Here is a 15,001-nt window from a genome sequence, read left to right as displayed (position 1 = left end):
GAGTAAAAATGTCCATGAACAGGCAACATCTCTGAAGTCATCCACATTACAGTGGCAATTTCATCTCTGCCTGGCGTACAAAACGTAGGCAAAACAAATGTGACCTTTGCGCAGGTTTTGAAGCCCATGATAATTTGAGTCAACAAAGTGGATTCTATCCGGCATCCAGCCTCTTAAAACACAGCACTGAATACAGGCTGCGCTCGCCCCTGCTTATCTGCCATTTCAGTGCACTGTACTCCAGATGATACAGTGAGATTACTCAAACACAGGCTGCATTCATGACCATCGCTGAGAGTCAACTGGAGGGAAGGGCTGCCGCTGTGATTATGGGCGGCTTAGAGGACCACACTCAAACCGCAGAAAGTAAAACCATGGCCGAGACAGCAGCTGTGAGCAGAGGGACCACTACTCAGAATCATACGTGACATACGCATATCCGTTACAGCAAGATTTTACTCTATGTTTGCACCACACGATGTGTGAACTCGTTAGCTTTACCTGCTAGTACTTTGCCTGGCCAACCATCGAAACCTGGTCATGCATCGCTTCTAATATTCTTGACTCCGTATGGTTTTTTTCTTGTGTTATACTCTAACTCACTTGTAAGTCGCTTTGGATAAAAGTGACTACCAAACGAATAAATGTAAATGTAATGTAAATGTGTGAAGATGGCGGGGCAGTCATTATATTACTATGACATTCCATGTTTGTAAAATTGGGCTCAGTCTTAACTGTATTATGTTCATCAGGCGCAAAGTCAAGGCCTGAAAACACATACACCTCACAAGAGATCAGGCAGCTTTGGCAGGCTTTGGCAACCAGCACAAACATAAAGGTGGGTCTGTTTCGATCTGAGAGGTCGGCCTGTACTGTGGTCCTGTCTGCGCTCCACACGGAATTGGAATGTTCTTCTGCTTTTTATGATGTTTACCTTGCGAGTGACGGCAGCAAGACAACAAACAGTTGAAGCGTAAGCTAATAAAATACATCCAGGGGGACCTGTAAGCCAAATGGCGAATGTGTTTCCTCACTGCATCTAATCTGCTACAAAGGAAACTCACTCTGATGGGACACTGTTATTTAATGACTCGTGTTTTTATGCTTACTCACCCTTAATTAGGACAATAACCTGGGCAGAAGATACAAGGCACCTTTAGATGGTTTTATGACACAAGAAATTCCTGGAAAAATCTTTGGTTGGATAAACCAAGCCACTTAGGGTCTAAGGGTGGTGCTGGCATCCCTCATTTTTACTTGTGCATGTTGTTTATACATGACTTTTTCTAGGAACCTTAAAAATAATGTTGAATTCCTATTAGATACAGAAACCACACATTATGACTGGGAAGTATACTACCGATCATTTTTTAAACAGCCATTTAAAGCAGGGGGAAATGGAGATTCATTACAAACACTTCAAAGGCAATAGGGAAATGTTGCTGTAGAGCAGATACAATGAGAACATATAGTAACAAGACTCATGGTATACAGCAACCTACAGAACAGGTAAGAGCAAGTTCAGAGATTAACAATTTTAGGTGTGTGCCAGGATCTACAGAGTTAGAGGCTGTGCAGTAGTCTTTGCACACAAAACACTTTCAAGGGGTGGCAACTTACAGCATTCGATGGGATGGGAGGCCACCTGCAGAGACACGTGCTGCGTCCCGGACTGGGGTATGTGTACTCGGAACACCAAACGCACGCGAGTGTTCTTCCGCCCGATGTCCGTCTCGCCTTTCCTCAGCTCGATGTCCGCGTTCCTCAGTTTCAGAATCCCGGCACAGTCAATCCTGCAGGACCACCCACAGACAAAGCCTCCAACAATTAACATTTCACTAGGGCATGACTGTCATAACTGGCTAATATATTCATTCTCTTGGTCCATAATAATGCTTCCTTTTATATTCAGAGGCTCACACAGCAATCTCTGGTAAAGAACAATGTATTGAAATGGCCCAGGATTCCTATAAACTTGACAAATAATAAATGGTGTCAATACTGATAAAAATAACAGGATATACATTATACAGAAACATATAAATATTATATCTTTAAAAGCCAGATTCCACTTTAAAACAACAAGGAAACATTTAATTAGACTTGCAGTGCAATGTAGGCCCCACTGAATCAACTGAATACAAAATTTGTCCGCTAGCCATAGGGCCTCTTTACTGAATGAGACAAATGCATTGTAGGTAGCAGTTGCCTCAGTCAAGGAAGCGTACAATGAGTGTTTATAAGGCAAGGGCTTTCTCCCTGCTGTCTTACACAGCTCTCATGTTGTTTTTGGGCTCCAGCGGGATCTCCAGGACTTTGGTGCTGTTGACAATCTTCTCATAGCTGGTGGTGGTGACAGTCTTGCCGGTGATGCGGTGGACCTGGTAGAAGGCGTGAGGCTTGAGGATCCTCTCGTCGGCGGTGCCAATGAAGATCTGCAGGCCCAGCGGGTCTTTGCCTGTGTAACCGTGCAGCTGGGGTGCGACAGAAAAGGGCCCATTCACTGTTATGCAAAAAGCCTTGCTGCAGCAGCTGGCATAGTCAAATAAACAGGGTATTGTGCATGGTAACCTCCCACAGTCAGTGAAATGGGAAACATCACGACGTCTTCGGGTTACGCCATTGCCCACTCACTCAAGTGCTGTTGTATTTTGGTCCCCAACTTATATTGTTTTATTACCTAGGTGACACAGAGACCCTGTGGAAGGAATGGTTCTGTTTTCCACTGTATTACAATCATGCTTTCGAAGAGTGGCAGCCAGTCTGTGGCCCACAGCAAGGTCTGTCCAGGAGGCGAGTCTCCTGGTGGGCTACACCAGCAGACGGACTGTGGAAAGCATTAGCAACCCTCTGTAACCTTGAGAGTCGGTCGGTGGAGATCTTGAGAGATACAGTTGAAGCACAGTAGGCTTCCGAGCACAACTGTTTCTTTGCAGCTGTCTACAGATGAGCTCAACAGATAGCAAATTTAAACGAGTGCTTCTAACATTACTCGTGCTGTTTTTTCATCCAAGCTCATGATGCTGTGCACAGTAGATATAAAAACAAGTAACACGTGCTTAAATATGTTATTCAACATCAATGACGTACCGCCATGTGATAAGATTGAAATGGGCCCTAGGTTTCTGTTCTGGTCATGTCTTCTGCTGACGGGTAGGTAAAAATCATGACATTTGCTACAAGAAGAACAAGTGAGTCCACAAACCAAATTTCTCAAATTTCTGAAGTATTTCAGTCACTTTCTAACTGGATCATTGTGGGGGTTTTCTATCCAGTTTTATATATATCGCAGGAATACAAACAACAAATATTTCCTATTTTTTGTATTTTTTGGGTATACAGATAAAGGAGTAAGCATTTAAACCGATCATTGCCCTGCATGGTACTTTTGAAAGGTGGGAGCCACTACACTTTTGTAGAATAGGCGTATCTTATCTTGAAAAAGTGTGTTTATTTTTAATTGCATGTGCAAGTTACAAGTACAGACACTGCTGCATTCAACTGTCACAAACCCCTTGGGAAGAACTAAAGTGGAACAGAAAGTGCAAGAACCACAAGCATAAATGGTGTAGTCAACATTTCAGACACTGATCTGGGAACAGTTTTTTTTGAGCTATCTATTTGTGTCCAGTAGACCTTTTGCAATAATAGAGCAGGAAAAACAATATCTCATTTGTGTCATTTCAAAAGGTAGCATCTTTGCTTAAACTAACTCAGTTAAACCCGCTAGTGAGGTAGATATAAATGATCAACGTGTCATTTCCTGTCGTTTACTCTGCAAGTTTAGCATTTTCAACAACGGCAAACCGTGCAATCGCTGTTGGTTTTTTTTTTCTGGATTGCCAATTTACTTGACAATCCAGTTCCGGATGCCAAGTAAATCTGACATTACTGAGAGGAAAAGTGCAAGGCAGTCTGCAACACCGGCAGCAATCTAACAAAAAAGCATGTGCATCACAAAAGCACATACATGCACATGCAAACATGCGCGCACACGCGAGCACGCACACACCGTTTGCAGAGCACTCAAGGGACTTCAGCCAAAGCCTCCATCGGAAGGAAGTATGCAGAAACCACAAGGCATGAATCTGCAACAGAAGTGTGCTTGAGTGTGTGGCTCACAAACAACAGGACAAAAAAAAAAAAAATTAAAAACTGGGCCATCAAACTCAATGTCGTGAAAATGTGGGAGTTTTTCCATCAGGTGTTTTCACTTTCATTTGCCACTGACTCGGCTCAGGAGTCCTCCAAGTCCGTTAAAATAAGTCACGAATTCAATGCAGCCCTGTTGAGGCCAACCACGGGGGATTTGTGTGGGTGTAACTGGTTTGTTCTACCTTTAGCGGTCGTCTCCACAGAGACACATATTTTTGTGGAGGAGAAGGTTTCTCGTGAGATTAAACCTTTTAATCACCTTTTACGGAAAATAGGTGATTTATTTTTATCACCTATTTTATGTTGAGAAAGTTCAGGCTTAGCTGACTGCAGTAAACACCCCCAATGTTTGGAACATGTGAACATTTCAAGAAAATGATGTAAAGATACTATACAGATACCATGGTTAGGGACTTCCTGTGCTTTAAACTTAAAGTTCTGCCCCTTTACTGTTAATTTAATCATGAAAACTCCTTAAGACTAGGCCTTACTAGTTGAAGAATTTAAGTAACGACTACAAATTTAGACCAGAAAGTTAGACAGTGTGTGGAGTCTATCGTGTGAAAATTGGCCTCAGAGCTTTACTGTGAATCAAGTTACATTCACTCTTAATATCAAGACGTTCTTCTGTCCACCTCAATTTTGTTTAATGGTTCAATCCATAGTTGAAGAAACATTGTCACTTAAAAGCTCACACATGCATGGGTCTTATGTAAAAATGAGTAACTAAGAAAACAGACAGTAAAGTAAAACTGCAAAGGATCATGGTTGAATTATTCATGCAGTCCCTTGAAGGTGAAAATAAAACTACAAATTTATTTTCTTTTGCAATGAAACGCATGAAATAATGAGAACAGGTTGTTTAGGAGCCTGATCCATATACACTCTGCTGATCAGCTGATCAGCAGCTGTCAAGCATTGCAATATTAACTAACCTTCCATGTTATGCAACAGTACAGACTTCTGAGTCATGACGCACTGTGTAAGTCAAACTAAGCTGTCACTTTTTATTCAAATGGGGAAAGCCTCCAGCAATCAAGACAACATTAATAAACACCTACAATTTGTGTTTAACAAAGCACAAGTAACAGTATTTACTAATTTGCAGAAGCAATTAAATCTGAATTTACACAAGACACTGGCTCATCGCTGTAAAAATTGAATCTAGGAAACTGCAGTAATACTTTATGAAGAACTATTTCCTATGACATAAAGATTTCTACCCTAACATCAGAGATAAGTGTTATTACTGCTGCTTACTCATCACTGTACCATAATCCTGTGGTATTTGTCAGGAAGTGATATACTGTTTATGGTATGTGTCTATGGTAAGTTTGACAGGTTCACCATTTTTCATGCAACCTGTGATGAGTTCATTAAAAAGTGCTTAAAGATTCATTTAGAAACTCATCTGGCTCTCCAAATTTTTATGACAGAAAGCAAGACCCAGACAGACATCTGTGTCATTTCAGAGATGAGAAAAAGTTTGTCAAATGATTCTTTCATAATTTCTGGACCAGATTTTTATCAATCAAATTTAATTTGACGTGGAAAAAGGACCAACCTTGTCCGTATCATGCTTGCCAGGCAAGGTGATGATGCACAGCTAAAAAGCCAGCAAACTGCTGAATGTGTGCTTGGTCTTGCCTGTGAGTCCACCACTGAGTTACTCCATCTGTGGGTCTGGACACACTGCATAAATATACCAGCGCTGTGTTGGTTACTGTGGGACAGACAGGCAAAAGGGCTGAGCCACTGCCATATGGGCTGGCTGCCTGGCACGGCTGGGCAGAGATCACATCTCCCTGACTGTTTCCTCGTTGCCCAGACAGCGAGACGGCACTGGGTCTGATCAAGGTGATGGGAGGACATGGGTTGGGTGGGGGGTGAACACGTTCACAGCTAGGAGGACCAGGGCGGGGAAGACGGGGGCATGTTTTGCCATTTTTCAGCACCAGCAGAGCCAGTCGTGAGCTCTTCTCCTCTTGCAAAATGTCAAGGAAGTGTCACAAAATCGCTAGGTATCTGAACCTGGAGCAGGCTTCACAGCAACAGCCTTTTTGTTCTTCAGAAGTGTGGTGACAGAGGCCCTTAGTTCAGGCGCAGTGAGCATGTAGCCTACACACTGAGGAAAAGGAGGGACTGAACTACACAGCAAACCGCTCCCCTTCCCATGCGCCACCTGTGAAGCTGGTTGCTATGGCACCGCAGTAATTCAGATTTTGGGAAAAGCAAACCAGGGATGTGCAGAGAGAACTTGGTGGCATCCAGTCCTGGCCGTCTCACTGGGCATGAACAGGACTGCCCACAGGGAAAGCTAACCAATGGAAAGTGAGACAGACTACAGTCCTGCCAGGTCCTGTCTCATTCAAGCTGCACCTCCAGAAAAAACGTCCTGAATCAAGGTGGCAACAAATACAAAGCCTTGGAGCTGTCACTTTGTGAATACAGACAGATATGCATGGTCTGAAAAGTATAATACTTATGAACAATTGACCAGGATGAGACTAAACTATAGTTTTCACTTTGTTGTTTGCACTACAACAACTACCCAAAACCTTACATTGTGAAATGACGACCCTTTAAAAATGATTTTGGGAAATCATCTGAAATGTTTAAGATATTGTAATTAAGGATTTAGATGAGTGAGCAGGTAAAATGTATGCCAACTTAATCCTTCATTTTGTTTAATGATGTGTAATTAAGGTTTTGGTGTATCAACTGATAAAATTGTCTTTTTGACACAGACACCATTTGTGTTGAAAATGTACACTCAGTGTACTCAATTGGATACCTGCTGCTATTTTAGTGAATGATGCATACTTGAGTAGCATGCAAAACCTTTGTTTATTGAGTCTTGCTGCATATGGCAGCCCTACCCTCTCTTTTGTCACCATAGATGGTTCCACATTTTACAATTTCCCTGCCTAAATGGTGTCACCAGATGAGGACATGTGGAGGTCAAGTTCCCTATCCTCGTGTCTCTTCAAAACAGAACTGAACTTCAAAATACCGAGGCGAAAGTTGGCGGATACGACAGCAGCGGCTTCGTTCGATGCATCGGTACTCCGCGATGGTGTCTTTCCAGCAGGAGGCCGTGACCTCGGTGAAATGACGTCCGCTCTCTAATCATTAACAACAGGCGCTCGCTCCATCGCTCCAGCCCCCAGCTCTGGTACTCGGACAGACAGCCAGTGCGTTCAGCTATTTTTAAAAGCTGGCAGGCTCTCTCTGGGAGGAGGACTTAGCGATGGCTACCATGCACAACATTTCCGACCTGGTTACACACACACACGCACACATACACAGGGGGACCTGAAGCAATCAAAACAGAATGAAGTCAAGCAGTCCAACTGCCAATGGCTGCTCTGGGCTGGAGCCTACAAACCCAGTGGAAAACATATGGTTGAGAGAGAAAAGTAGGGCGTTAGTTTTAAACGCATTGGAAGGGTTCAATCCAGATAAAACTCATAAACTCCGTATTGACGGCCATGCCCCCCAAGTATGATCTCACTCAGCCCCCAGCCTCCAGTCTTCCCCCCAACCCCCCCCCAACAGCCTGACTCAACAACACTGGCAAGGCTTCGGTTGCCTATTACTGGTATGAAAAATGAATATTCCAATGCATTGTGGGTAAGCATGTTTTGATGGCAAACTGCAGTCTACTAATTTCATAGAGTGTGTGAGGAAATGTACTGTCACATTAATTAGTGGCCTTTACCAACTGCTTATGTGTGGGGTCAAGATTTACAAGTGTGGAGTAGCTGTTAATGATCTGGGCTTGTAACAAGGTTACAGTTTCAATTCCTTTCTCAGGATTTCCTTCTGCCCTTGTATGTACCACTTCAGTAAATATCCGGTAGTATAAATGGATAATATGCAGAAATGTAGTGTGTTGCAATACTGCAAGTTGCTATGGATACAGGTGTCTCACATGTAAATAAATGTCAATAACCAAGACTGAGAGAACAATCCAGAAATTCAAAGGAGTCAGACTGGACATGTCAGGATAAAAACCCAAAGGCATATGTCCTGTAACATCATATACTGACGTGAATGGATGTATGCATTGTTTCTGGTGTATTGCTGCAGATTTATGTTCAGACTGTTCCTGTTTGGCTAATTTCCAACCCATTTCCATTATCAGCAGTCAGGTTTTCCATCCACAATTACACAAACTCAAACACAGAGCATTTACTGCAAAAATAGACACGTCAACGCAAGCTAAGCTTTTAACTGTGACATAAAAGAAACAAATAAATGCCAGGAAATGTTATTTTTCAAAATATACATTTTGAAAAAACATTCCACCTCATGACTACCAGCTAAAGCAGTTTGGTGAAGTCTTGCAGTAAACTATATCAAAAATTTCCTTATATGAATTGAAATGCTTTCTCTTAATCTTTTCAGGCATTTTTTTAACAACTGCAAGTGCCCCTTAAGAAACGGACAGCTACCAGTCAATCTCATCATAATCCTAATATCATTTTGAGCAGTGCACTGTGCAACTGCAACGCAAAGTGGGACATGAGCAGGAGGCATTGCTGAATTGAAATAAACTCTCATTGCTTCTAAATCTGCATAATGGTTTAAGCTTCCATTTTCCGTAGCTCTTAAACTCTTCTAGGCTTTGTGTTTCCTTGCCAGCAGGCAGAGGGGTACCCTCTGAGCTAAATCCCGCTCTCTTTCCATGCCATGGTGCCCGATGCCTTGGAATGGTCAACTGGGGGCGTTTCCAGGGAGCACAACTGGGGGGAGTGTGGGGGGGGGGGGGGTGAACGCTGACAGGGCGGAGAGCGTGGAGATAGTCATTTTCATAAACCTCGCCCCAGGGCCACAGAGGTGCACGGCACGCCATGACTAGGAAGCGTGGCCACACGCACATCACTATGCAGCGGCTGGCTTACCTGGATCACCGGGTGGCCGCCGGTGGGGGCCTTGACCGCGCCCCTGCTGCCCTCGGTCTCATAGTGGGCGCGGTGGTGAGGCTTGGGCTGCACCTCGATGCGGAGCTCGTATTGGTCATTGCGGCTGGGGAGAGGCCACTCGAGGGGCGGCACCGTCACAGGAAAGCTGAGGAACAAAAAACAGCCAGCAGGTCGCTATCATCCAATACTACCACCACACCAGAAAGCAACTACTAATGGTAACAACAGGCCCCTGTTCAATGTAACTGTATTGTGCTTTGTCCATAACTTTGTCTAATGACTATTGTAGGACAAGAGGTATGTTGCTGTTTTTTTAGTGTGTTTCTATGCAGAACATCCTCTCTTTTTTTGGTGCAGTTCTACACTTAAAGCATACTGTTATGTGGAAAGAGACAAAATATAAGTCCAAATCACACTGTTCATCACTTTGAAAGCGGAACAGTTTTTCGCATTAAGCGAGCACTCATGCAAAGTGGTGCAAAAAAAGCTGGCTAAAAAAGTGCAATATTTTTCAGATGTTTTCTTTGGCGAATCTTCATTTTGCACATCATCATTCTAACTGATATTACAATGAGCAACTGCAGGTCTGATTGCATGCAAGCAACTGGCTAGAAACGTGCCGCACCATCTGAACTTCCACAGACGGGAAAAACGTTGCGTCTGGGCTTATGATTGCTCTATTGTGTGCGTCTTTTAAGCTTGGGATGCCAGGCAAATTACTTTGACTTTCATTTTGTTCAGAAGCCACCCACAGATGAATCACATATGTTCAGTGGTGAATTAAGGGATCAATTCATTCTGAACTGCATTGCGGTTTGGGCTTGACTTTCAATGGCCATTTTGAGGAAGTTCCTTTCTTATGCACTTTGTTTTATTCTTTTGGCAAAATATCACTCAAAACCACCTTAAATTTCTCACTGATACTTAAGGCTGAAGTGCATTAGGTTTGGATTGCCCTAAAAAGACATCTAAAATGATGTCTTATTTGTAATGACATCAAATTAGTAGTTCAGACTTGAAATGTTGAAAGGCTCTTTTTATCTTGCCCTGATTTCTCCATCTTGATGTAACACGAGATCCTTTTCATTTAAAGACGGAGATTCTGCCTGCATCATTCTGTGGTTAGCCTTCAATGCAGTATTACCTAAAAAGTCAGATGTAATTCTATGCTTTGTTGCTCATCACATTGCACAGCATCACTGTCTTTATTTGTTTCCAATCCCAGACATCAGAAGAGATGCTATTTCCTTTCAGCCTGGGAGTGTATTTGTACACATTGACAAAGAAATCTTGGGTTCTCAGCTTTCCAGTCTGTTAGTATATTCTTTTCAAATAAACACAAAGTTCATATCCAGTACATGCAATATAAAGGCCAGATTCAAAGATCGTTCAATGTTTTAAAAGTGGATTCAAAATGAGAATGCATGACCTGTCACCTATTGCCACCGATTCTCTCTCAGGTAATTGCCCAGCAGGCCCAATATTCAGTAAAGGGTCACTAGACTCACTACTGACAAACAAGCTAAGACTTAATGTCTGCAGCATTTTCTTTCATGAGAAATAGCTGTCAGCAACACTTTTCTTCAAAGCTAAAACCAATCTGAGGGATCTGTGGTCACACTGTTTATCGTTACCAAGTCAGCTCAGGAAACATCTGTATATGCAGAAGGTAATAGAGAAATGGCCTAAGGAAGACAAGCTGCTAAAACACTATGGTTGTATGAAGACTGTGCATCCTGTTCCCACAGGTACAGCATGCGGCCGCCGCCACCTCTTGACAGCTTCACTAACATAGTTCCTGCTATTGACATCATCTGCAGCAGAACCTCTGGTGGAACCCCATAAATCTAGGCCAGGGACTCTGCCATTCAGAGGAAGGGCACAAGGTACACACAAACACACAGCCACAAGGCCTGGCCCTCCCATTACCTGCAGACCAGCGGTTTAGACCAGATGGGTGGGATGACGAAGAAGGACTCCGCCCCAGGCTTGCTCTTCACGTCTTGGTCACCACAGGGCACCAGGTAGCTCTCTGGCTGATTGTCCAGGTAGAGGGAGTAGGCGGGGTTGGTCGTTCTGACTATCTTGGTGGGGATGGAACCGTGCGGTCCGCTGTTGAAGCCGTTGGTGGCGTCGGGCAGGCCGGCTGGGTGGGTGTAATGCCCCGCCTGGGGCTCCTCAGGGGCCCTGTGGGGGGAGGGGCTGCGGGACCGGTGCATGGCAGCCAGGCCCGGGTTCTTGTACATGTCGTAGGTGCGCTTGCCCTGCGGGGAGGTGGAGCGGGATCCGGGCCTGGGCGACGGCGAGCGTGGGGCCAGGCAGCTCTCCTCCGTCACACTGGTGCGGGGGGAGGTGCCCGGGGAGGTGCGGGGGGAGCCGGTGTGGATGCTCTGGAAGCGGGGGCAGAGTTCCCCCACTGCCTGGCCGTTGCTGGGGGAGACGCAGGGCGACGTCCAGGGGGAGAAGCTCTCGGACTGCCAGCTGGTGGAGGAGTTGCTGCTCGCGGGGCTAAGGCAAGGAGGCTCGCGGTGGGCCAGGATATCGTGGCCGGGGACAGTGAGGGTGGGCCTGGGGTTGATATTCAGTGGATGGGCTTGGAGGGAGCCGCTGCTGTGGTGGTACAGGGGCACGGGCGTGATCTCAATCCGCGGACTCACGGCAAGCCCGACCGTCCTGGGGTTTTCCTGGTAGTTCTTGCTGTCTGAATGCTGCTCGTAACCTGCGAGGGCCTCGGGGGGAGGCTGGCTGTTGTAAGGAGACTTGATGTCGTAGGCCTCCTCAAGAGGGTAGCCCAAACCCGAGGGAGGACTGAGGATTTTGTGTGAGGAGAGATTGGGCTCATCTGCAGAGAAACAGAGCACAGAGGAAAAATGATCAATAAAGGCAACTTCTACAAGCCAAGACATGATGAAGGCTTGAGGCAAACAAATTCTCTTCAAAAAATATCACAGATGTTAAAATAGGCAGATTCATTTTTACAGATTAAGACTACATGTTATTTTAATTTGCTCTTTTGATGTCAGCCTTTTATGTAAATAGCTCATCAATCCATGTATTGATCCATATGATTTACTTAACATGAAATACTTTACATTTACATTGCAGGACAGATGAACTATCATCTGTATGACTCAATTTTGTTACTTTTTCTGATTGAGAGATTAGCAATATCCATTATCGTCTGTGCTCTGCAGCCTCAAATTACTATATGGTCTATTCGGTGTCTAGATTCTGTTCATTCTTTCAGGTCTATGCATACTTTTGACAACCAGGGACACTTATACAGTAAACAAAGTAACAGACTGACTCAAATTTCATCTTATATTACAGTGATCTGGGTTATCTTGTGCAGCACTAAGCCAAACTAGGTGAACGCAATGGCCAGTTTCACACAGTATGCAGAGGTCACAATAACCATTTCATAATTTTCATTCTACATTACCATTGTCTTTACCACCACACATTACATTCAATAAAAACTACTCTGAAAATAATTTGGCGTGCATCAAATAAATGATAATTTGATGATAATAAATAATTACTTGGTTCGTATTGTAAGTACATATATGATGATGTTCAATTAATGGGCTTGGACAGGTGGATGTAGCGGAAGTCGGCGCGTGTCCCTGTGCTAGTAGGGCTAAGATCACATGTGACTGAGTTTAACATCGAAGCTCTTTGTTGAACCAAGTCACTGCAACGCAAAATGTCCAAGTGAATATAGAAGAATTTATTACATTACAGAACATCTCTTCGCAACAGACATGGGAAAACGCCAGAATACCAAACAAAAACTGGTTGGACGCAACCGGTAACATAAAGATAACTGTGCTATTTGAATAAAACTACTATTTGAATAGGCTGCTATTATAGTATTTCCATCTATAATCAGGTAATGCATACGCAGATTGACAGGTTTTTAAAAAATCATTTAAAAAAAACGTCTGAAACTCCACTCTAACCAAGTTCTTCTGGGCTATACGAACCTTGATCTTCCCCCGGAAAATCGCCGCAAGGTGGGTCGTACTCGAACAGGTAACTGAAGTCCAGCTCATCCTGGCAGTTTACTTGGCTGAGCTCCTCTGCTAACTCTAAAGCGCTAGGGTCCTTGTCTTCGTAAATCGAGGTCATCTGTCTCTTTTTTCTCCTTAAAGGTTTACGATCGAATCACAATATGATATAAAACGACATAAATTGGGGTCCGATATAAGTCGCGCTGATCTTCATTCAAAGCAGTTCAAATCTGTCTGCACAGTAACACGAAGGCGTTCCCTTGGTGGAGCAGATTTAGGGGGGAATGACTTGTTCGAACGCAACGTTTGAACTAGCGCCCGCGCTGCATCAAAAAGCTGCGAAACTGACAAGCGGCACAATGGCAGCTTCCTACTTCAACTTAACCACATGTAGATAAGGCGTGTCTTTGTTCATAAAGTAAATAAATACACCAAGGTGACAAAAGCGGAGTGCACACGCCTCCTAATGATCAGTTGGAGAACGGCTGCTGCTATAATCATAACTGTAAGCTGTCCGTACACGTTAAATTAGATGTTTTTTTTTTTATTATTATTATTGTTTTATATGTGTTTTGTTAGACATCATTTGGTATTCTGAAGTCGGGAAGGAGTTAAACTGTTATGCGCGACTGCCCCCTGGGTGTTTGAACCGAAAACACTGGACAAACCGTAACACGTGGTGTAGCAAGCGTTTCAATGTACGTGTATGTATGTGTAAAACAGCAATACTACAGACTATGTCTAAAACATTTAGAGATTAAATCATAATACACCGTGGGATAGGAGGGGAGTACTTGTAGAGTTCCTGTTACATTGAGGAAACACACGAGTTGTTTGGAGTAAATATTTTAATGTAGGGAGATGGGTTCTGGATCCTCGTTGACTGAAACAACCCTGCCCCTACAACCAGGAACAGAGCCCTCGTGGGATAATAACGTTAGGACAAATCCTTTAACATCTGCCCAGAGAAACTTTGCCTCCTGTTGTGCAGAATGTTTGTTAACAATCTCCAGGTTGGCAGGCAAACGGTATTAAAATGAATCGGAGAGCTGCAACAGACCGCGCATCCTCAAAGTTGGCACGTTATTGCGCCACGTTCCTAATGAGGCAGAGCGAGGAGAGAGACTTTCCCATTATGACGACTCATTTTAAAATACCATTTTAGACAAAAATGTTAACAGTACAGAATTAAACCAAGATCATTACGCAACACCTCTTTAGAAAAAGGGTTTGCAAGTCATGAATCAAGCGAATATACGTGTTCGCGTTCTCCTGTTATTTGATCTACACATAAAGTGGACGCATAAACAGAGAAAAATATGGTAACTGTTGAGGTCTGTAAAGTATATATCTTAGTAGGGTCTAAGTTGTAATATTCCATTAATGCTGTAGTGAAATGAATCCCACGTGGCACTGTAATCAGACACACTTGGATATTAATCTTCCCTGTTCATGGAAATTCGAGCATTCTCTACCTTATAATTGCTTAATCTTTTCCAGCAGAAAGAGTTTTATCTATTTGTGTTTTGATATATGCGTCTGCTGAACAGTCCCAACCGAAATTATCTTAAAATCAAAAGGACCTGATTTTATATGGCTTGGCTAAAATCACAGACACGCCTGTGTTAAGCGTGGACTCAAGCGACTGTCTGTCCAGATCAGTGAACAGTAGGCGTGGACTACATAAAATAACACGCGCACTTTACAGTCCTCCTCAATGAACGGCATAAATCCGTTCCGCAGTCGTGTAAGGTTTAGAGGGATAATGTGTGGGGCGTCTCTGAGCAGAATTTTGGTCTGCATATGAAAGTGCAGATATGCCTTACAACACTATATTTTCTGAAAATCCAGATTCATGCTCACAGTTAGGTAACTGACTCTCTACTAGGACATTAAATGTTAAAA

The 15,001-nt window shown here is 43.6% G+C and overlaps 1 protein-coding gene across 1 annotated transcript in view; it reads right to left on the bottom strand.

Moving 5' to 3' along the window:
- The window catches only part of nfatc2a (nuclear factor of activated T cells 2a), a 36,544-nt gene extending 23,115 nt beyond the window's left edge, over nucleotides 1-13,429 (bottom strand). Inside the window, exons 1-5 of the mRNA XM_036533060.1 lie at nucleotides 13,070-13,429; nucleotides 11,013-11,925; nucleotides 9,063-9,228; nucleotides 2,272-2,474; nucleotides 1,621-1,793 (exon numbers count right to left, since the gene is read on the bottom strand). Coding sequence (XP_036388953.1) covers nucleotides 1,621-1,793; nucleotides 2,272-2,474; nucleotides 9,063-9,228; nucleotides 11,013-11,925; nucleotides 13,070-13,214 — 1,600 coding nt within the window. The 5' untranslated portion in view covers nucleotides 13,215-13,429. The remainder of the gene's footprint in view (nucleotides 1-1,620; nucleotides 1,794-2,271; nucleotides 2,475-9,062; nucleotides 9,229-11,012; nucleotides 11,926-13,069) is intronic.
- Nucleotides 13,430-15,001: the final 1,572 nt, after the last annotated feature.

Source organism: Megalops cyprinoides, chromosome 7, assembly GCF_013368585.1.
Source record: "Megalops cyprinoides isolate fMegCyp1 chromosome 7, fMegCyp1.pri, whole genome shotgun sequence".
In the NCBI taxonomy this organism is placed as follows: domain Eukaryota; kingdom Metazoa; phylum Chordata; class Actinopteri; order Elopiformes; family Megalopidae; genus Megalops; species Megalops cyprinoides.
This window is presented reverse-complemented; position numbering and strand designations above follow the sequence as displayed.